The sequence below is a fragment of the Thunnus albacares genome, chromosome 20 (genome assembly GCF_914725855.1).
Source record: "Thunnus albacares chromosome 20, fThuAlb1.1, whole genome shotgun sequence".
Classification (NCBI taxonomy): Eukaryota; Metazoa; Chordata; class Actinopteri; order Scombriformes; family Scombridae; genus Thunnus; species Thunnus albacares.
In genome coordinates, this window is record NC_058125.1 from 11,162,486 (window position 1) to 11,184,438 (window position 21,953).

The 21,953-nt window shown below is 42.0% G+C and overlaps 1 protein-coding gene across 1 annotated transcript; it reads right to left on the reverse strand.

Moving 5' to 3' along the window:
- Positions 1 to 5,518: 5,518 nt before the first annotated feature.
- Positions 5,519 to 19,357, reverse strand: sbk1 (SH3 domain binding kinase 1). The gene is made up of 4 exons (XM_044338691.1): positions 18,715 to 19,357; positions 10,280 to 10,521; positions 9,331 to 9,533; positions 5,519 to 8,828 (listed from the first exon to the last, which is right to left on the reverse strand). Exons 1-4 carry the CDS (start codon positions 18,750 to 18,752, stop codon positions 8,001 to 8,003), a joined length of 1,311 nt encoding a protein of 436 aa, XP_044194626.1. The 5' UTR covers positions 18,753 to 19,357; the 3' UTR covers positions 5,519 to 8,000.
- Between the last annotated feature and the right edge of the window lie 2,596 nt (positions 19,358 to 21,953).

A 21,953-nucleotide genomic window follows, 5' to 3' on the forward strand; every position in this document is an offset into this window, starting at 1 on the left:
TTGTATCACTATGTCCTACAGCCAAATTCAGTTTAATGTGCCCAGTTTCATCAGATTGACAGCCATGGATTAGAGTTCATGTTGCAAGATTATTATTATTGACAAAACACTTAATTTGATATGTATTATAAGTCGGTTTTGGGCTTTCGAGAGGAGACAGAAGATGCAAAAAAAGACCACTAGTAATTCAATGAAAAAAATCTCACTTATGACCAATGCTATTTTTTTGTCCTCAAATGTTGTCAAAGGGAAGATAAAAGAGGTGCAGGTCTAAAAGCATGAGCTCCCTTGTTGTATTTCACATATATACACTGTTATTTTTGTTCGTTTTTCATTTTTGTTCAAATCCAAGTTTTACCTTTGCAGTTATGGTATATTAAAAGAAGGATCATTCCTCCTTACTAGTGGGAGCAGAACATCACAGACTGGTGATATAATACAACAAGGTGGAGGATTTGTCCTGTAATCTAGAAGAATTGAAGCATGAAAGATGACAGATGTTGGTGGGTGGCACACGCAGGTCTCGTGGCAGTTGGCAGTGCACATGCAGCCTGCAGAATAATGCAGGGAGAATCTCTGCCCTGACGGGTGATGGTGAGAGCATGAATATGCATGAAAGAAATGAAGCTTCCTGGGGTCATGATTCACTCTGAGACACGACAAGCACCGCAGTGTGAACAACAGGAATCCTTCATGATTGGCAGAATTCAAATGTGAGTGGAAGCAGTAAAAGAGGATTCAGACATAGTTTGTGCAAAGTGGATATCTGGGTCCTGATCTCAGCATATATATTAATTTAAAAAGAAATTCGTTGTGCTTTTCAGGATCTCTTTAATTACACACATTACAGTATGCTTCCATAATGCATCTAAAATCCATTTAACACACACAATATGCAATCTGTCAATTAGATTATGGTGTCTTGTGTGCTAAATTGACTTGATTTTGGCCTGAGGGTGGCTCAAGAGGAACGTTCATAGATGGTCAAAACTGCAAAGGGTTTAGCTTTGGGAGAGCATGGATGTTATCAGTAAATTTTATGGCAATTGTCATATTAGATTCGGATTTGTCTTTATGTTTTTTGGCCTGATTGTGTCACTTGGGGAGAGACCAGGAGGTTTCAAATGCCTTATGGTTCATGGACCATGAATATCCACAGCAAATCTGATAAAAATCAAACCATACAAAGTCAAAGTGATGCTACAGGGAAGGTCAAACGGTCATCAGATTCATTAACTATCATACACTGGGGGCCAGAGCAAATTTCATGTGGCAATCCACTCAGTATTTGTCTAGATATCTTGAAAAAACTAAAATAAAATAATATTTTTGAAAGATTGATGTTGATTTTTGGTTGCATTTTGGAGGAAACTGGTGCTTTCCACGTCATTGCAATACACTGGATTAACAGTAAACAACATGCACACACTGTACACTGCAGCCTGCAGAAAAGACTGTAGTGGACGATTGTCTTTGTGGAGAAATACAGTCATGTGCTAAGGTACAGAGATGGTAAAATGCAGCACAAACAGGCATCTTCCAGTTTAATGAGACATCCATGCTGGAGACAGAGTGGACACTCTGACATAAAGAACAAAATGTCTCAGGATTAAAAAACCAAAACGCACACGCATCAAATACTAAGAGAGTGCTGATACAGTATAGCTCCACAGCAAGGAATGTGGTGCTGGTTTCTAAAAGGAGAAGAAAATTTCAGAGCTCTTCTAAACTGGGATCGTCTCAGTTGCTATAGCAATGGTGGCAGACGACCACACACCGTCTGAGAGTTTATGTCTGGCACTGACAAAATTTAGTGGCATACCTCAGGCAACACACACAGGTTTGTGGTAGAGTACAGGTTTGCAGTGACCTAAAAACAGTAGATTTTTGGATAAGCAAGGTTATTTTGTAATTACTATGCTGCACTGAATACATTATTTGCTGCACATTTATTCACATCGTCCTTGTGTGACTCCTTCTCTAGCACACGCGCATTTGTCCCACTTGACGCATCCCTTCCTGCTCATACCACTCTCTCTCTTTCTCTTCTCTCTGCACTGATATTCTTTTCCTCTCTTTTTCCTTTCTCTTCCCAGCTCTCCAGCTGTGATCAGGCACTATTTCACATGATGCCTGGGTGTAGATTCGAGGGAGTGGAGAACATCCCCTCACAGTAAGCGCCTGCTGAGATTACTATCACTCTCCGACTTTTGAATCTTCCATTGCATTTTCAGTGTCACGCCTGCAGCTGTTTTGCAAAATACATCAGGGAAAGAAGAATAGTTCATGGAGCATCCAACGGCTTCAGAGTGATTCATCTGTAGGTGCAGAGGCAGGAAACTGAGGTGACGCAGGAGGTTTAATACTGTACAGTATGTTCCCTGTGGTGTTAAAACGGGCATAAAATAATATTACTCTGCAGTCTGTGACTTAAAAAACTTAAAAATAGTCATAGTAATCTCCCCTCTTTGTTTACTATGCATACAACCTCCACAAGAATGCTTTGCCTATAATTGTTTGCCCACTTACACGGCTGAATTTCCGCTGAAGAAAACCACAGGAGGTGGTTTCTGTAAAGACACAACAGCTGTATCATTTTATTGTTCACCAGAAAGATAGAAATGTTTAGTAATTACATGCCTGTAACGTCTGTTTGCACAAATCTGTCCTTATCTTCATCTGTGAAATAAAGCTGGAAAGGATTTATAGTATTTCTAGTATTACCAGGCAGAATCTGGAGACTGTGAGCGCTATGTACGGCCAGATGTTTGAGCTGAAAATGGTCTGTCCAGGTTCAAGTTCAAGTTCATTATCTTACTCAATTTTTCTTTTAAACTATTTAGCTACACTCGGAGGATGTGCTGCACGAACATTCATTTTTCCTTTCTAGTTCACTTTCATCCATATACCCTGGTGAAGCTACTGTACATAGATTTGACAGCCTCTTTTTTCTGCCAAACATTTCATGCTGTGATAACATCATGCTGAGAGTATGAGTAGGATTTTGTTTTTGTTCTGCACACACACACTTGAAGAAATCTTGAAATTTTGTTGTATTTGTCCAAACAGTACATCATAAAGATCATGGTGAAACCTGGTAATTAACAGTTGGGATATATTGACATGAATCAGGATAGTGAATGGTCTCCCCATCAGTCACAGAGTCACCTCATGTTACCGACATTAGCCCTTGCTGAGAGAGCATAACTGAGGGGGATTTAACACTTGATCTCATGGAGACAGCTACATCCAGGGAGATCACTTTTCCTACCCGTCCATGCTCCTGGATCACCTTCTGAAGGCTTAACATCCTGCTTGCTCCAGTCCCCTGAATCAATTTGGTTTAACCGGGGCTCCTTTAAAAGCTGCAGCTGAGGCATAATCCTGCATTTTTGAACCTCTGAAGGGTTTCTTCACCCAAATCGCAAAAGGACATATTTTTCTTCTTAGCCCCAGTGGTATCTAGCCATGCAGATGTTGAGATAAACAGCAATGTGTCTGTGGATTATCCTGACAGTTGTTGCTGCTGAGTATTTCAAATGTCATTTTGGTGTTTTAACTGAAAAATAGCAGATAATGCTATTGATGAATGGGGAAATGTGTTTTTTTTGGGGGGGGGTTGTATGACTTCACCATTTAAACTCAAACCCTGCATTAATGCCTCCACTTTCTGGCTGAATCCTGAGTTCAGCATCTTCCATCTTCTCAGATGTGCATTGGAGCTTACACAATTAGGACTATTACACTGCCACTGGGCTGCTGTAGCCCTTTAAGGGCAAAGAACAGGCTATAACAAAGGACAAGCTTCCACTCACTACACAAGCTCGGCGTGTCATGGTTGACCTTTCCTTTCTCTTGCACTGCCTGAACTGATTAGCTTTTCTCAGTGGCAGATAGACCACAGCTTACCGCCACTGTCTAAACTCAGTCTGATAACAACTTGAGCAAACTCCTCCACTCTGACACAACAGCTGAGGCACAGCATGAAGGGGTGGTGGCTGATAACTGTTCTCATCCCCAGTGCCATATTCTAGCTGCCCTTGAACTCATTTGCTCTTTGAGGGCAGCAGATAACTCCTATCTACAGATGTGTTAATTGGGCTTTCAGAAGGAAGTCAGCATATTAAAGTAGTCTGGGGGATCGCTGGCGTACTAGACCAAAGCCTCGGGAAATCACATGTGATTCAAGCTGACCTTCATCTAATGTGCGGTCTAGGGACTATACAAAGCTGGGCTGAATTAGCTTTGCCTACACTTGCAGAAAAAAACCCCACCGCAGTATTTATAACTACCCACAGAAATACCCAGGAGCCATAAGATGTGGTACATGAATTTATTTCAACATATATTAACATTTTGTTTATTCTTTTTCTGTTTTATTAAAGACACAATATGTATTTACATAAAATTCTACAACAACATTTGCTGGCAGAAAAACAGTTTGATTATTGGATCAGGATAGACCGGGTAAGTGAAAGGCTACTCACTAGAGTTTAAATAAAACTTGATATAATTTGACACCTCATCATTAAACTTGACAATTCCTGTCATAACAGTCCATGAGAAACAACACTGGTAATTGCAACAACTGATAGCAGTCTAATGATGCTAATGGCTATGATGTATAACAAAGCCACAGCTGCTCACACCACAACACTGTGTCAAGTTGGGGCTACATGTACACATAAGTTATATAATGTTTGTGTGTAATGTTTTGTTATGATGTGTTATGTTAAGATGCGTTATGTTGCGTTATGTCATGTTGTGTTCTTATGTTGCATTATATTGTATTGCGTTATTTTATGTTGAATTATGTTGCGTTATGTTATGATACCTTATGTTAAAATGCGTTATGTTATATTGCGATATGTTATGATGCGTTATGTTATGATGCGTTATGTCACGATGCGTTATGTCATGATGCGTTATGTTATGATGCGTTACGATTCCTTATGTTATGATGTGTTATGTTATGTTGCGTCATGTTATGATCCGTCATGTTATGTTGCGTCATGTTATGTTGCGTCATGTTATGTTGCGTCATGTTATGTTGCGTCATGTTATGATGCGTCTTGTTATGATGCGTCTTGTTATGATGCGTCATGTTATGTTGCGTCATGTTATGATACGTCATATTATGATGCGTCATATTATGATGCGTCATATTATGATGCGTCATGTTATGATGCGTCATGTTATGATGCCTCATGTTATGATGCGTCATGTTATGTTGCGTCATGTTATGATGCGTCATGTTATGATGCATCTTGGTATGATGCGTCATGTTATGTTGCGTCTTGGTATGATGCGTCATGTTATGTTGCGTCATGTTATGTTGCGTCATGTTATGTTGCGTCATGTTATGTTGCGTCATGTTATAATGCGTTATGTTATGTTACAATGTTATGTTGCGTCATGTTGAGTTATGTTATGATGCATTATGTTATGTTACAATGTTATGTTGCGTTATGTTATGTTGCTTTATGTTATGTTACGTTGAGTTAGACACACCCTCTGACTATCACTTAAAATCAATCTGATCTAACCCTGTCTTTCTCTACTATGTAGATTCTACATTATCGCGCAGACAGAATAGCAAGATGTAAGGCAGGGCTAATTCACATTCACTATAATCTACTGACGGATTACGTTTTGACAAATCCTATGAGGCAGGCAGCATCACAGCGTACAATACATCTCTTTGACAAAGCTTCCACCTCAATCAGGTCACCTTTGCAGAGTCAAGAGTGAGGATGGAAAGAGACAAGTAAAATGATTGTGACTATCAAGAGCTTTTATCATGCCTGATGAAACTGGATAAAGACTTTGGTCTGTGAACTGGCTCATAAAATACAGGAAAATGTCTGTCTCATCCACTATAATAAACTGAGCAACTGTCATGAGAGGCTGTGGATGACTGGGAGGGGGGTTGGTGACCAGATGTTTCATTTGGGCTCAATTAGACTCGACGTTCGAGAAGAGGACAGAAGCTAAACCAAGAGGAGCACCGGCGCTGTCACTATAGCGACAGAGTTGATGGGCTTTCATGAGAGGAATGAGGGAAATAAGGACAGTGAAGACAAGTACACACACTCCATGTGCACACACAGACACTGACGTACACACCTGACTGACATAACAGTATCACGATTCAAGCAAGAAAAATAAAGGTAATGAGCTCTCACTGAAGCATTCAGACTTATAGATGCTTTCATAATTAGCTGTAAATCTTTGGAAGCCGAAGCTTTAGCTTAGCGCCGGTCAGGATCAATCATCAGCTCGCAGAGTGGCAGTGGCTGACACAGAGGTCATCCCCCCAGACAATAAACACCTGGGCTCTGCTATTCTAGAGATACATTTGGATGAATTCCCAGAGTGAGAGAGAGAGAGAGGCAGGAAGATTAAATTTAAAGGGAGCATAGAGGGTGAGAAACAACATATTGCGTTGCATGTTGCATTTTGATAATCAAATATCGGAACACCTTTTGTGCTGCTGGGTATTTAATTTGTAAGGTGTCGACCTGCAAAGCAGCCCTCAGTAGTTATAATGGATTGAATGAAGACAGAATGGGCTGTACTCAATGACAGCCAGGAAGCACCGATGACTGTACACAGGAAATGGATGTTGCTCATGGTAATGGTGACAGGAAAATGCAGGAATGAGTGATGTCTATTCACCAATTTGGGTGTCATACCTGGGTCAAGTTCAGATAAAATCCAAAAGAAAAAAAGAGAACAGCAGCTGCTACCATGTTATACATCGTGATAGGCTCTAGATTATATTTCTATATAATTTCTTCATTGTGATATACTGTACATTCGGTCATATTTTTTTGCTACATACAACGCATTGCCCCAACAGTAACTGTAAAACCCAAAAACCCCCTTTCCCTGTTGTAGAAAATTAGTACAGCTACATAGTTGAACTACCTGATATTACGGTGCACTCCTTGAAATATCAAAGTATTTACAATATAGAGTCATAGTTTTCTCTAAGATTTCTCCTCCTTTACAAAAATCTTGTGCTTTAGCATTTGAAACACCCACATACACGTCCAAACACACACAGCAGGTAGAAAAGAAACAATAAAAAGACATTTCTTCTCCTCTTTGTTCACTGCCATTTCACTCAGAAAATGTACAATCCCTGTATTCTATTGTGTTACATTGGAGATGAAACTCATTGAGAGCAGTTCATAGGTGGCAGATGTGTTTTCTAGCCAATGGCTGGCTGATTTCCATCAATAATAAAACAGGAAGTGACCCACCGAAGTGTCCTGAGGTGATGCCTATCACTGAGAACGTGTCTCTCAGTGTAGACACCTATGAAAGCATGTCTGATACAAACTGCTACATTGAGGTTTCCTTTTTTTGTCTATAACACGTTCTCTTTGAAAAAAAAGTCGATGACTGAAGTTATGCATTGGAAGTTAAAAGAAAGTCTGAGAAATGGCAGTCAAATGTAGTTGCGTAGATTGCCCTCGGATCACTAGCTTCCGACTGAACAGCATCACCTGATCAGATGAAGATTGGCCTCCCCGGAGCTTATTCTGAGATAAAGAGATGCTAAAGTAAAGACATATAGATTAATGAGTGAGAAAAAACAGGATTATTTTTATGGAGTCTCTAATTATAGAATCATTAGCACCACCACAGTGTATGGGTAGAAAACACAAATGTCTGGATGGCAGAATGAGCTGCTGAGAGGAGCAACATCAGCGGACTGTTAGACGCTGCCTGCGTGGCCTCTCAGCTGGGGAAGCAGTCTTTGGTCACAAATCAGAACCTTAAAGGCATGTGCCAGTGATCGGCTGTCCAACTGTGTACCGCTGATTGATGATGTCCATTTCCAGAGCTGGGGATTTGATCCTGAGCTTCCATTTCATGGTTAAAGTACTTCTCCTTTTTCACTGGAGTCTCTGTGGTAGTCATTAACACCTCTTCACAGCTTGTTATTACTGCAAAAAGCCATCTAGTTTCCACTGCTAATATTAGTGTGGTCACACACAGATTTCGATGGCGGTCGCCATCACCATCTGGCTTTTGTTCTTGTCTCGGCCTGGAGACTGGTGCTGTCCAGACTCCTCTCTTGGAGACAACGGGTCGGAGAGGACACTACGTTTGAGTGGTGCCGGGCGAAGACAGGATGTTCCTGGAGGGGTGGAGGGTTCAGGGTGTCTGTGGGAGGAGCGTGATGAAGAGGATGACGAGGAGGAAGTGCAACTGCCAGTGCACACTCCCGAGCTTGACCTCTCACCTCTCTTGGCTCGGCATGACGCTCTGCGCCTGAGCTCGCTGACCAGCTCATACTTGACAAAGCAGAAGACGTCCTTGACTCCACAGCGTTTTTCTGGCTCAGCGGCTAGCAGCCTCTGAAACATGCGCAAGGCATCATCAGTGAAGCGGCGCCACTGAGACGGATATGTTCCTACAGGACATCCTGCTTTCTGCCAGCGCCGGAACTCCTCGTAGAAGGCATCGGCTGGCAGCGCTGCCTCCCAGGGGAAATTGCCTGTCAGCATACAGAAGACCAGCACACCGAATGCCCACACATCCAGACTGGTGGATACCAGGAAACCCTCAGCACGGCTGGCGCGGCACACCTCTGGCGCTGTGTAGGGGATGGTGCCACTCACCCGTTTCACACGGCAGCCCACGCGTCGGGTCATGCCAAAGTCGGCCAGCTTAATGCGGCGGCACTCACGGTCAAAAAGGAGCACATTCTCTGGTTTGACATCTCGATGTACCAGATTTTTACTGTGCATAAAGTCCAGGGCCAAGCCCAGTTGTTGCATGCAGCGCTTTACCATTTCCTCTGGCAGACCCACCTGAAAGGGAGAAAAAGTGAAAGCGACAGAAAGTGTTGGGAGACAGAAAGAGAAAGAAGGATTTGGATTAATGCAGTCCAATAGATAGAACAGTACATTGTGTAGGAGGTGACACTATGGGAGGTGATACAAGAAAAGAGCTTCATGGTGAATAGGTTACAGTACTGTTACAAAGAATAGGTGATGGTTATATTGTGTAGAGGGATGAAAGTACAGGGTGAAAAGTGATATGCTCCAAAAAGAAAAACTGAAACAAAAGTTCCGCTGCAACCATTTTTAATGATTCTTTAGAAGAACCTTGAAGTCAAGTGCTCCCAGCACATCAACTGGAATAGCACTAAAGCAAAGTGAGAGCTCTGCGCAGAGAGAAAACCGGGACGAAGACAAGGCTCCAATCCCAGGAGAGCTTGTTAAAACTGCTGTGTCTGAACACGGCGACCGATTGGAGCAGCCCTGGCTGAGTGAGGAAGGTGATTGGTGGAAGGAAGAATGATAGCCTTACCTGTGGGGGAATGATGTCGAAAAGGTCCCCAGCGGGGGCATATTCTTGTCCAAACACATAGCTGTCCTCTGTCTCAAAAAGCACGTCCAGGACTTTGATGATGAAAGGGCTGCAGCTAAGTGAGCCTGTTAGACTGTATTCCCGCAGGAAACTCTTGAGCTTCGTCTTGTTCTTGGTAACAAACTTCAGCGCCATTTTGGTACCTACAAAAATCAAATATAAACATGTCGAGCAAATGTATGTATACAAAGGCTGCACATATTAAGAACCAATACTAGTGTATTAAGCTTGTATATCAGATAAATCAGCAAATATTGCAGTTGTTATTAAAAATAGCACAACTTTAGAAGGGAATTGATACTCTAAGAGAGTGGGGAGATCATCGAGTAACCAACCCTGTTTTAGTAACAGCTGCTACGATCATTAATATAAACATGTACAGTATGTATGACTGAAGGAATCTCACCTCCACTCCCTATTACACACACAACCAGCTGTTCACGATCACAGCTGCAGACATACAGAGGCTCTTCAGAGTGCACGTACGGCACTTTTAATCTCCGATGCCCTCTCAGCTTCACTCTGCACTACTTTACAATGCTCAGTTATGCTGCTTTCAGAATGAGCCGGCTCTCTAACCTTGATTCTCTTACGACCAAGGATTAAACAGTAGACCAAGGTCTACTGTTTAATCCTTAACAAACCCTTTTAACTGTGCTGAAATTAATTTCTCGGCACAGAGCCTTGAGACTTGCTGATCTGCCTTAACTGGTTATCCTCAACTGTGAGGCATGCAGAACAATTTGCTTTTAATATTCTCTATTAACAATTCTTCTCCACATGTGCACCTTATTAGATGCATTAATTGTCAGTCAAGAAATACTGTCAAAACAGTGAGAAAGGGCGAAGATCTTTATCCATATTTGGAACCCAAGGATGATGTACTCACCTTGGGTTCTATGTGCCACCAGATCCACCTTGCCATATGTGCCCTTCCCCAGCTCGCGGATGTGCTCATATTGTTTGGCTACATCTGCTGCCGACAGCGAGGTGATAGCCAAGGCCTGCATGTCCTCCACAGGCACCCCTCCGCAGTAGCCCATCTTGGATGTAGGGGAGCCCCCGCCGCTGCCCACCCGTCCTGGGCCAGATGGAGAAAGAGACAGGCTCGCCTTGACACTGTGGGGCAGACTGAGAGGAGAGAAAAACACTGCTTAAAGTCAGGTTTTCTGCTGCTGTGATGATAGCAGGCAATATAAATGTTATGCATGCGTGTGTATATGACTGAATGCTCTTAAGTATCTTTATGTTTGTTGGCGCGTATCCATATGGTCTTGTTTGTACAGCTTGTCCCCGTGGATGGTTAAATCAGGAAGGCTTTAACAGACATTCATTTCCATACAATCAATTCAGGGTAGGCATCAACAGAGGAAGTGCTTTCAGTAAATGTATTGGACTTCCTGCTGTCCCTCTACATCACTTTGGCCAGCTTTCAGATATAGCTGGTCTCAGACAGCACTTACTGGCAGACAGCTATGGGAAAATCAATATGGCCAGGTAGAAGGAATAACAAATGGAAACAAATAGAAAGCCCTGATACTTTCAAGGTGTATACATGGCAGTAAGACATGCCACACATCATTTGTGACCGCTCTAAAAAGTGGCATGCATATGCATATCCTATACACACAAAATCAGCATATATCGTACCACTACAATCAATAGCATGGTTGTGAGAAAATAGGTTACTAAATTTTGCTTGGAAAACACATTTGGTTTGCACAGCGGTTGCTCTGAGTATTTCAGTCAAACTGCTGAAGCTGAAAAAAAAAAAAAAACTGCAACAGAAAAGTAATTGCTGATTTTCCGAGGTGCCAAGTTTGAAATAGGTCAAACTGATCCTGGGAGGAAAAAAATATAGCTGTATTAATTGCAAGCTCAGATGGAGTCAGGCACACTAAATATACTGACTGACAACAAAGTGAAATCAGAGATGAGTGACTGTGCATGTGAGGTTCTGTTACAGCAGTTTGAGCGAACGGTAAGTAAACTGGAAGATAAAACTGAAAAATAAAACTGTGTAATAAACTGCGCAAAATGGACTGTCTGATGAAATGGAGTGGATCACACTAATGATCTTATCCATTGTCTCTGCCTCTCTTCAACCCCTTCCCTACATACACAATCAAATTAAATCACCCAATCATGCACAGCGCACACACACACACACACACACACACACACACACACACACACACACATATATGCACTCTAATAGGCATCAAATCAGCACAAACAATTTGGCTGATGGCCTTTTTCATCCATCATTCAAAGCCAACCGCTTCACTCTTTGTTCTTCTCTCCCTGAAGCCAATTTCTCAGCTCTACCAGGTTCAAAACACTTGAACAAGAGCATCACAAATGTATGTGTATCAATTGTTAGGTTCATTTTGATAGAAATGCTGAATTTATGCACCGTTCCAAACATGGAACAGGAAGTTTTGTTCTGTTTTTTCTTCAGACAATCTGAAGGTGTTTAGGTTCCTCAGCTATCTTGTGGGAAGAGCTTGATAAATATAGCTATTAGACAGCGAACACTAAAATAGTATGCAACCATTTGCAGCCCTGTGTTCTTGGCTCATCACTCTTTGTCGAGAAAAAAAAACAACAAAAAAAACAACAACACTGCAAATAGAAATAGCACCCTGTGTACCATATGTATTTCTGCAGATCACACTTGCTTCTTGATTTTTATCATAAGCATGGAGATAGTTATATAAGAGACTATGAATATTGTAGCCTACTCATGCTGAGTGTGCCCACTGTATATAGCCTTCAGCGAGTCAACACAAAAGTTGATCGTTATCCAGACCATTCTGTGTGTCCAGGTTTGGTGATTAAACATTTAAACAGGACAGACAGACTGGAAGCATTTCCTCTGACCGCCCACCATGCATGGGCCCATAACCTCCACCAGCAGAGCAAAGGGAGCGCTTGTTTACTGGCACTCCTTCCAGTCAGCTCCACGGGCAGAATGTGCAGCACTCCAGCATGGATCTTAATCACATTATTCAGCTCCCACAAAGACAAAAGCCCCCCTCCACACACCCAACAGGGCAGGATGCTTTGCACTCATTTCCTTTGCAGAACTGGATTAAGACTCCTGAAATATGATGAGTGGTTGGAAGATAGTGCTCTCTCCGCAGCTGCGATGACGCTGTAAATGTTAACCAGAAACTGCATTGTGGTGCCTTGGAGGTGTGGGGATGAAGTTATGTGGTTTCTGAGATGATTGTGTGTGAGTGTATGGGTGGGAGGGGAGTGTGGGAGAGGAGGGGGCGTCTGGTATATCAGTCACACAGTGACACTCTATCAAAGGCCCTTTGTGTTCCTACCTCTGTGAGGGAGCAGCTGTGAGTGGTCGTGCTCGACCACAGCCACATGCCCCACTGATCTCCCATACTGCCCTCTGCTCCTTTCCTGTCCTCTCAGGCGGCTAAAGACAAGGTAGCATGAACACGCTACACATACAGATGAGGATTTGGCTTGAGAGACATTTTAATGTCTGTGGGTTTTTAAGCCATTCTCACTCATTCTAAATCATCTGTAAGCCTTTAAAAAAAGGAATCCTGGGCTGCTCGCTTATTACTGCATTGTTCCTGTTACTGTTATGGTGGGAGGACCTCATAACTTCAATATTGGTGATTTTCATGTTTTTATTGAGATGACAAACACTCTAGTATCTGAAACCTGCACAAAATCCCAGTCAAAATCTCAATATATAAACTCAATGATGAAAGCAAGGACATCCGTCTAAAAACAAGGCCATTTTCCTAATTCCTGAAAAGTGGAGATACAAGGTTTTCGCTCAGCAGCAACAATCTGTTTTTTCAGCCACTAATTTCCCTTCAAATACAGATTGACAATCTGGCTCCATTTAGCTTTACTCAAACAGAGACGAGTGCATTCGCAGTGCAACCCTCTTAAAAACTAGGTTGCTCCCAGAAAAAAAGAAAAAAGGCAAAACATCCTGTTTTACCTCCTAATAACCACAGCGATGCTCTGGAAAACCCGTTGTGGCTGAATCCACGTGTTACCACATGAGATTAAACTGCAGAAGCAGCTGACCTTTTCTTTTATAACACTTTGAGAGGAGAACAGAGATGAACCCTGTGATGCCCCTGGCAAGCGTTCCCCTTGTCACAGACAGACAGTCTCTTTACAGCCTTGGGGTGTGCTCTTGACATGTGTCCTCTCCAGTGTGTTCATAGCCTATGAACATCGAGGGTTATACTTTTGAGTTTGTCTTTACTGTGGACTGCGGACAGGTTCATGTTTGTGGTTTTGGGTGACATCTTGCAACAGCTATTGGATGGATGACCATGAAGTTTGAAACATATATTCATGTTCCCCTCAAACTGAACTGTAACCTGGCGGTGGTCCCTTAACATTTCATTAGCACCATCATCTGGTCAACATTTCAGTTACTCCGGTACTTTGGTTTATGACCACTTAAAAAACTAATTTAATTCCCAAAAGTCTCAACTGTACCTTAGGTTTAATGCTAATTAGCAAATGTTAGCATGCTAATACCCTAAACTAAGATGGTGAACATCATACATGCTAAAAATGATCACGTTAGCATGCTGATGCTAGCATTTAGCTCAAAGCATGCTAGCATGTTGGCGGACTCTTGTTCACGATATTTCAAGATTGGCTTCAATAAAAAGAGCTATTTGCTCTTCAAAGATTACCTGTACTAACATCAACAATTCATCACCATAGAAAAGGGCAGCTTGCAGTTGGACAAATTATATCGTTGGTATTGTCATGTGACTTTCATCAGGGACAATAATTGTGGTCAGCTATTCCTTCTCCGAGCACAAATTACGTGAGTAATACAGTTGCAATGAATTGTGGCATGACACTGATTACCTCATAAAGACGATATAGAGAAGAGGTTCATGAATACAGATTGAACTACAGGATATTAGTTCAATTGTAATTGTGGAAAAAATGGAAAATTAGATATTAGTTGATGTTGCACCTTTCATCTGAATCAAATTTTAAAGGATAGATTCACAATTTTTCAAGTCTGTATGAAAAAAACAGTCAGGTGCCCAAATGAACACTGAAAGAGGTTTTCCTTGCAGTAATCATTCCTCCTGTTCATACTGGCCATTAAAAGATCCCCTTTAAATGTGCTTTCAGTGTAAGTGATGGGGGCCAAAATTCAAAATAATTTTGTGCAAAAATGTATTTTAAAGTATATCTGACGCTTATATGAGGCTTCAGCAGCATGAGTTAGTCATAGCAAGTGGATATCTGCCACATTTACAGTCTTTTAGCATCAAATTCCCTCTTTGCCTTTCCTTGGACAGTGTTTCCCTATAAGTATAATAACAAAAAGAGGGACTTTGGCACTAAAAAGACTAACATTGGAAGATATCTATTTGATTTGAATAATTTGGACGGCCGAAGCTTCATATTAGTTTCAGATAAACTATTAAATACATTTTTGCACAGATGGAGGCTTGGTGGATTTTGTCCCCCATCACTTACATCGTAAGTACATCATGAAGGGATCCTCTAATGGTCAGTATGAACAGGAGGAATGATTATGGCAAGAGAAACCTTTCTCAATGTTCATTTTGGCACCTGACTATTGCTTTAAGAAAGACCTGAAAAATTGTGAACCAATCCTTTAGTGTACAGAAATCATATATCTAAAGTGGGAGAGGAGATCAGAGCTTTACACACAGCGTTTGCCTTTTCTTAGTCCAGCCCTCATTTTTCCTCTCCTCTTTCCCTCTTGTCTGTTCCTGAAAATGTAAACAAGGGCCTAATCAAAGAAATAGACTGCAGAGCCTGCCTAACGTCTCTACCTCTCTCCATTACTAATGGACTAGTTACTTTGCTCTTGGCAGAAGAGTCATTATGGGTGAAGACTGATCTCCTGTGTCCAATTTACTGTCAAAATGCCCAGCGTGCCTTGCCTCTGGGTCAAAGTGAAAACAGCGGCTGAAATGTGATGTGACTGATGTGGTTTCTCTCACTGTCCGTCTCAAAATAAAACAGTTGCATGCATGCATACACATCTTGACGGTATGCATTTTGTCAATCTGTCTGTGTCCCTCCCCTTGTCGCCTCAGTGTGGCCGGGTGGAATAAAAACAAATCACTTTGCTCCATGAAAAAAAAAAAAATCTATCACTCGATCAAATCTAAATGGGCTTCCTCGTGACAACCAGTTGCAGTCAGGACACTCTGTTCCCTACTCAGGCATAAAAAAAAAAACGGAATCACCTTCTTTAGCAGCACAGAACATCAGAGCTGGTGAGTCGGTGGGGTTAGCGCCTCCATCAACACACAATTGAAAAAACCTCCCACTGTGCTGTGATAGGTGAGCCAGCGGCCCAGGCCACGGACTCTCACTTTGACAAATCACCTGCTCTCAGCAGTGCCTGGCTGCCCATATGGAGGAGCCCCGCTGGGTCTGAGTGCTGCGTAACCCATCCCTGACTTGTCTCACTTCAACTCTACTTCCCATCATACCTCTCTCTCTCTACATCCCCACCATACAGCTATGGAGCTACCGCCTGCTGAAAGGTCCCGGCGGAAATGCTGACAGCTATCGGGCCCCCTGCTGGGATGACCCAAGACCCGAGAGGGATAAACCAAGGTTAAATGGATCCAAACAACGACAGAGATTAAGTATGGGTGATGATTCCACTAAGACATGCATTCAAGTACTGTATGCTGACCATCAAAGAGAGAAAATAAAGAGCAGGGACAACAATCACGTGTCAAAAATCATGCCACTGCAGAATCCATCAGTACTGTAATTTGGGATTGAGGTTTTGGGAACCTGCAGAACATCTGGCTGTGAATGCCAGTCATAATCAATGTCATCATCACCCTCATTGTAATCATGTCCTGCAGAAATCATTCAGCAGTGAAATATCACTGCAATAAGCTACCCAGGGAACATACTGTACCTAACCCCCCACTCTATCACAATCCAATAGCCTCAAGTTCCAATAGGGAGGCTTCGCACGCGCGTGCGTGTGTGTGTGTGTGTGTGTGTGTGTGTGTGTGAGAGAGAGAGAGAGAGAGAGAGAGAGAGAGAGAGAGAGAGAGGAAGAGAGGAAGACCAGGATTGGGGAAATCCAATGAGACTGAACTGAAGCATCCCCCCCACCCCTTTGTACCACATGCTATACAGTAGACTGCATCCCTTTGATGTCAAATACATGGGGACATGTGACTCTTGTAAGAGCTCAGAAAATGGGGTCTAAATGGGGGCGTGGCTAAATGATGTAACTGCACTGCTAAGGAGGACACTGCTGTTTTTGTTTTTTTGCTTTTTTTTCGGGCCATTTCGTCCTCCACATCAAGTCAAACTAACAGTATATGTTGATTTGTGACGCTGTTCATACACAGTAACCTCTAACTACAATCGATGCAGTAATGTTGATTGCTGAGGCTGCATTCAACCTCTCTCTCTCTCTCTCATTCTCTCTCTCTCATTTTCTCTCAAATTCAAATTCAGCTATGCCTTAATTGCATGACTGGGTATTAGCCGTTTCTGCATAAGCAAGCATAGCAATAATAGGACACAATTAAAATATGACACAATTAAAAAAAAAAACAATACCAAACATTAATTAACCAGTGATAAAATAATTAGCAGCAACCAGTCAAATATATAAATATGACATACATTGTATGAATATATAAATTCAATTTACATACAGTCTACACTTATAATCATACTATAAGTACACCCACATAGCCTATATATTATGTGCATTTGATTGACAGGGCTATAATTAGCATTTTTCCTAGAATAGCAGGTTGGTATGCAATCTGCAGTTTCTTTATTTTCACCCAGTATGGCACAGACTTGCTCTCCACAGTGTCATTCATGGAATAAAAAATAGTATTTTACAAACATAGTATTTCCCTGTTATATATGCAAATTTTGAAAAGACAGGGGAGTAAAAAAAATGCTACTTGTCCTCTGTGTGTCCTGCTCGACAATGTTTTTGCATCCTTTCTGTTCTTTGGGCAGCCAGATGGTGTTTTTGTCTGTTTTCCTTTTTCTTTAAAAGGATCAAAATTTGGTGTGACTGCAATTTCTTGTTTCAATCTTACCGATCTCATGCCGGAACTGTTTAATCTTGATGTCAGTTTCTTTGGAATTTATGGCTATGTGAGCAGCAAAGACCGGTTTAGCTGGTGTTTGTGTGGCAGCTGTTGGACAGGGCCATCTGGATTCTGTTGCTTTCATACAAAAGCTTTATATTGCAGCGCTTTTATGCGTTTGCAGTATGAGAGGACATCTTTGTAGTTCTGGAGGGCATTTTCGGAACATTTCTGTGGACTCCCGTGATGTTTGTACTAAATTCGAGGTACGACGCGGCCTGTTTATGAGTTTGGGGCCCACTCTCAGTAAAGCTCACATGCTTGTATGCATATGTCAGTAAGGAGAATTAATAGATTGTTGGTTGTTGATCACCAATATTTCCTGAGGATTTAATTGAATGCCTATCAAAATTACTGTTCATATAGCATCAAACAATGACAGCATTGTGTGTATAAAGTTTTTACTCTCCTCAATCCCATACTGCACATCACCTGCTGCAGGTAGAGCAACCTGAATACTCCTTTAAAGAAACAATGCTGCCAAAATAAAAGTCCCCTACCTCTATTCACCAATACAATGTTTGTAACAAAAGCAAATCCAGGCTGCTGTACTGTGTGTGTGTGTGTGTGTGTGTGTGTGTGTGTGTGTTTCATTTGGAGTCCATTACCAGCCTCCAGGCTTTGCTTTTTAACCGGGTTCAGTCTATCAAGTCAGCTGCTCATTTAAATGCATTAGACGGCATTAACGATGAGATATCACCTGTCTGCCCTGGACAAAGTATAAAAGGGCCATTAAAAGTGGAGTGCCCCGGATGCCCTCGCATCCATCTAGCACATACTGACTCACAAATGCAGAGTGGGGGATACAAATAAGAGAGGGGTATCTCGGATAATGTGGAGGAGAATACAAATTAAGTAGCAGCTAAACCATTAACACTATTAGAGTTAATGACAGTCTAATGGCAAGGTGCTGTACCATAACTGCTCTCAAATTTATTATATGATTAGTGGGTCAAAGTTCAGACAACGCAGAGTTACTCAGCAGGGATCAATGTGTGCATCAGAAACAATCCAGCAACTAAACAATATATATATAAAAAAACGTAAGCAGGATTTTTAATTAAATATTTTTACTAAATGTTTAAGTTTTCTACCCTTTTTTCCTTCGCAGATTATTGTATCCTGCGGACACCAGGTCTGAGGCACCCCAGGGTCTATCTAGGTGTTACTCGCTCACCTGCTGGCGACCTGTCTCTCTCCTCCATGGTCCTGCATCCGCTCGGCGAGCAGAGCTGCTGCGCTCCGCTCAGCACTGATCCTCTCGGGTCTGCAGGAAAACTGAAGGAAGTTCTCGATCGGGTAATAATAACAAGGCAAACCGTGCAGGTCCCTCAAAAACCTTGCAGTTTCACGGCTGATGATAAAAAAACAAACAAAAACAGGATGAGGTCCGTCGTTGTGCTTTGCTCGCTGCAAGCCTACGATGACTCTTGTTTGTGGAGATGCTCCTCAGTTTGACACTTCTTTGGGAGGCGGATTAAATCAAAGCATCATCTGATGCTGGATGCTGAGATGTGGACACAGGCTGGGATCCCTCCTCTGAGCTCCCACCATCTCAACCTGCCAAGCAGCGGGAGGAGAGGGTGTGTGTTTATCTTTCGCTCCTCCAGTGGTCCGCATGACCCAGTTCAGCACCACACACACACACGCACAAACACTGAGGCGAACCCATTCATTCGCATACACACAGGGGGCTCAGAAAAACCTCCACTCTCTGCAGCCTGCATGGACAAATCTTCATGTTTCCCTCCCAACTCTGCGTTGCAGTCACTGCCGGGGCGATCAGTGTGTTTTGTTCGTCGCTCCAGAGGGACTCTTGGGTTGAGAGGGGGTGGGTAGTAGGGGGGGCGGAGGGGGGTTTGGTCTCAGATGTTGCTCCTCTGCTGGTCCTACCAGTCAGCTCCTTCATTGTTCACCGTCTCCACCCTCTGGCAAACCAATACGCTCACGTGTCCCGGGTCCTAGCGCCTGGCTGTTTACACACGAACTATCCAACCTCAATGCGTCCATATAAGCTTTTAGTTTTTGATTCATGCTCTGAAGGAACAAGCTGCCCGACTCTTGCATAATTCAACAGCTTATAGCCTCAAGTACTTCACATGGTGACTTTGCCAACTGTTCTTATTAGGTAACAACAAGGCAAGACATTCAATTAATTCACTGCCCCGGCAGCTCCCCTTTACTGTACATGTTTAACGACAGGCCTCCTGCCAGACATGTTTGCCAACCACAACAGATTGGACTGAGAAAACAGCATCGACATGACAGGGATAACCTCAGTGCATCATCATTAAAGATCACTAATCAGATGGGTTAAAGGGTGTATGTTTGTTCCCTGGTAAATGTTTTTGTGCTTACTTTCTATCATCTCAATCCAAATGTCATACAATAAGTATATCAAGGAGCTGCTTCTTTTTATGTCTATTAATTGCTGTTTTTCTTTCTTTCTGCATCTATCTTTTCTTTCTACACTTCCTCTTGTCTCCTAGCCCAGATTTCCACTGAACAGATGCAGGTCAGGCTCATATCTGGGCTGAGAGTGAAAGATAAGCTTTTTTCAAGCTGTCCAGGATCAGCAGGGGAAGAGGAATGAAGCCTAGGAAAAAAAAAAAAGTCAGCACAGGGGAATATGATCTTCCTGTTTTCCTGAAACAAAATCATTTCACCCAGGGTTTTCTATCCTCATTGAGGACACGGGTGGATATTAAATAGATGCATCTTCAGCATCATCTTCACATCCAGGTGTCTCACACACAGCAGAGCCAGACCAGCGGTCAGCGAGGCGAAGAGTTTCCTCGGGGGTTATCGTGGGAACATAGCTGTCATAAATCATACTGAAGGTCAAGCACTGTGGGCTGACAGCAGAGAGCACCGAGGGTCAAACACACCAGGGGGACACACCTCTGAGCTGTGAACAAATAGAGCAGGGCTGCTCCTCCGCCCCATCTCTCCCCTCCTCTCCTCCCTTTTCAGACACCACACTCACGTCCTAGTTTTTACTTTTTATGTGTCACCTCAAGTTTTCCACCTCTGAGTTGCAAAGGGGGTGGCCTTGTTTTTTTTTTTTCTCTGTACTCAAATGTACTGTATCTTCCTGCAGAGTTTACTCTGTGTGTCCTAGCTGCCCTATATACTGCAATGTCATGGTGGGGAAATATTCACACAGAACCCAGTTTTTGAACTAAAATGCCTTTTGCAGACCAGAATTAGATCACACTTTTATGTCACCCTGCTCTGTTATTGGAGCAGAGTATGGATACAATACAACATCACCAAGAAATAAAAAAAATAATATGAAAATGATAATGATATAATAAAAATATGATACTGCAAATGTTATAAATGGAATAATCAGAACTAAACTGTACAGTCTGCAGACAAAAAATCCAATGTTCCCTGTCATGGCCAGTCCTGAAAATATAGTGATGACAGTCTATCAGGCCAAAAGCCCAAAATGTTTCATTTCATGTCTATTAATTGATTTATGAATAAATTAATCTTATGAGTGGTGCTTTTTTCATTGTGGAAAGAAAGTAGAGTAGGTTAGAGTCATATCTTGCAGATGCGACCCACAATCCTCAACAATGTCTTATATTAAGACTATCTAGCATGAAAACTTTGAAAACCTTTCCCTGTCAATGCTCTTTGAAATCTTAACCTTTTTCAAAACACACAATCTTTTTAGTCATTTAGGCTCATTTAGGCTACTTTTTGAATTCAGGTGTATAAAGCTATACTTCCAAACCTCTGAGTCCAACCCTCCACAGAAGCAACGTCTCAGTCTCTTTCTGTAATTCTCTCTTTCTGCTGCTTTCACTTCTCCAGTCTCAATTATTTCCGTCTGCAATTACAACAGCAGTCATTTCACATCTTTCTAACAACCCCAAAACAGAAAAAAATAACTCACAGTCATATCACTCCTCCCACTGAATCACAGCCCTTTCTTTCTCTGATGACTCTACATCCTCTTAAAAAGAAAATCCCCACCATCTCATCTTTGGCTCCTATATTTTTATTTTTTTCTCCTGGCATTTTTATGCTCACTCTGACTTTTCCAGAACTGTTATGTAGGCTGTATCACTAAAGGAAAAAAATAAAATACATCATATGTGCCACATGTAATTAGTAACAATGTTCCCTGAGCTACTGTAACAATTCAAATAAGAAGTAAAAGCAAATGTAAGAAATTAAAATAAAAAACACTCAAATCAGTTCATACAGGGATTTCCAGAGAAGTGATTAAAGTAAAGAGTAGAGTAAAGTTTTCTTGCTAGAAAAGTCAACAATCACTCAGATACGTGCAGCACTTTTTTTGGTTATGTTGCATACAGTTTGGAAGGAAATGTCTATATGGGACTGCATTTCCCACAATGCCATTTGTCTTTTGGCTCATCGCGGTTGGTGAGGATTCATTGA

Bases quoted from the DNA above. Each gene is read 5' to 3' on its own strand.
- sbk1 (XM_044338691.1), bottom strand. From the start codon at position 18,752: ATGCAGGACCATGGAGGAGAGAGACAGGTCGCCAGCAG. The intron at 9,534-10,279 runs GTGAGTACATCA...TGATTTTTGTAG, and splicing joins GGTGGCACATAGAACCCAAG to GTACCAAAATGGCGCTGAAG. The intron at 8,829-9,330 runs GTAAGGCTATCA...TCTCCCTTTCAG, and splicing joins TCGACATCATTCCCCCACAG to GTGGGTCTGCCAGAGGAAAT.